General features: G+C 48.4%; 1 protein-coding gene across 1 annotated transcript in view; it reads left to right on the forward strand.

The window, feature by feature from the left end:
- The window catches only part of PNP (purine nucleoside phosphorylase), a 3,113-nt gene that overhangs the window by 617 nt on the left and 1,348 nt on the right, over nucleotides 1-1,148 (forward strand). The window contains exons 2-4 of the mRNA XM_028495361.2: nucleotides 134-309; nucleotides 510-685; nucleotides 799-989. Coding sequence (XP_028351162.2) covers nucleotides 134-309; nucleotides 510-685; nucleotides 799-989 — 543 coding nt within the window. The remainder of the gene's footprint in view (nucleotides 1-133; nucleotides 310-509; nucleotides 686-798; nucleotides 990-1,148) is intronic.

Below are 1,148 nucleotides of genomic sequence, written 5' to 3' on the forward strand. Positions count from 1 at the left end.
GATGTACTTATATCTAAGTTTATGATGAATTTCTGTCTCCCCCACCAGACTTAAACTTTCTGAGAGTGGAGATGATAATGTTTTCTTTTGATTAATTATACCCTCACTTGTTGAGTACAGTGAGTTGGCTCAGAGTATGTACTCAGTGGATATGTGTTGTATGAAAGCATCTGTCCATGCATTTCCCTTTCTTTTTTGTATACAGTGCCAGGTCATGCTGGTCGACTGGTGTTTGGGATCTTGAATGGCAGAGGCTGTGTGATGATGCAGGGCAGGTTCCACTTGTATGAAGGCTACCCGCTCTGGAAGGTAAATCAGGGACACAAACCTGATTGGGTCTGGACGAAGGGGGAGAGAGCTCTCCTATTTTATTACCTAACTACCCAGGCAAGGTAGATTTTTGGTCCCCTTCTTTCTCATCTTTTATGCTGTATATCATGTTTATCTGCATGGGTGGATTGGTGACATTTTAAAGAACACTCTCTGATCTTTTATCTTTTGCTTCTAAGGTGACATTCCCAGTGAGGGTTTTCCAGCTTCTGGGTGTGGACACCCTAGTGGTCACCAATGCAGCTGGAGGGCTCAACCCCAAGTTTGAGGTTGGAGATATCATGCTGATCCGCGATCACATCAATCTACCTGGTTTCTGCGGTGAGAACCCTCTCAGAGGGCCCAATGATGAAAGGTAGCTATCCTGCTCCTTTTTGTATAGATGGGTAGGCTATAAGGACTTGTCTGGGAGTTGGGAGAGAGCTTACTCTATTCCATTAATCTGAGATAATCCAACCTGTGCCCTAGGTTTGGAGTTCGTTTCCCTGCCATGTCTGATGCCTACGACCGGGATATGAGGCAGAAGGCTCACAGTACCTGGAAACAAATGGGAGAGCAGAGAGAGTTACAGGAAGGAACCTATGTGATGGTGGCAGGCCCCAGCTTTGAGACTGTGGCAGAGTGTCGTCTGCTGCAGAAGCTGGGGGCAGATGCTGTTGGTGAGGAGGGGAACTTGGCTGGAGGCTTGAAGAGGGAGGGTTCTGGTAAAATAAGATGGAAAAGCCCATCTGGCTTCCCTGGTGGCGCAGTGGTTGAGAGTCCGCCTGCCGATGCAGGGGACGCGGGTTCGTGCCCCGGTCCGGGAAGATCCCACATGC

Source organism: Physeter macrocephalus, chromosome 11, assembly GCF_002837175.3.
Source record: "Physeter macrocephalus isolate SW-GA chromosome 11, ASM283717v5, whole genome shotgun sequence".
In the NCBI taxonomy this organism is placed as follows: Eukaryota; Metazoa; Chordata; class Mammalia; order Artiodactyla; family Physeteridae; genus Physeter; species Physeter macrocephalus.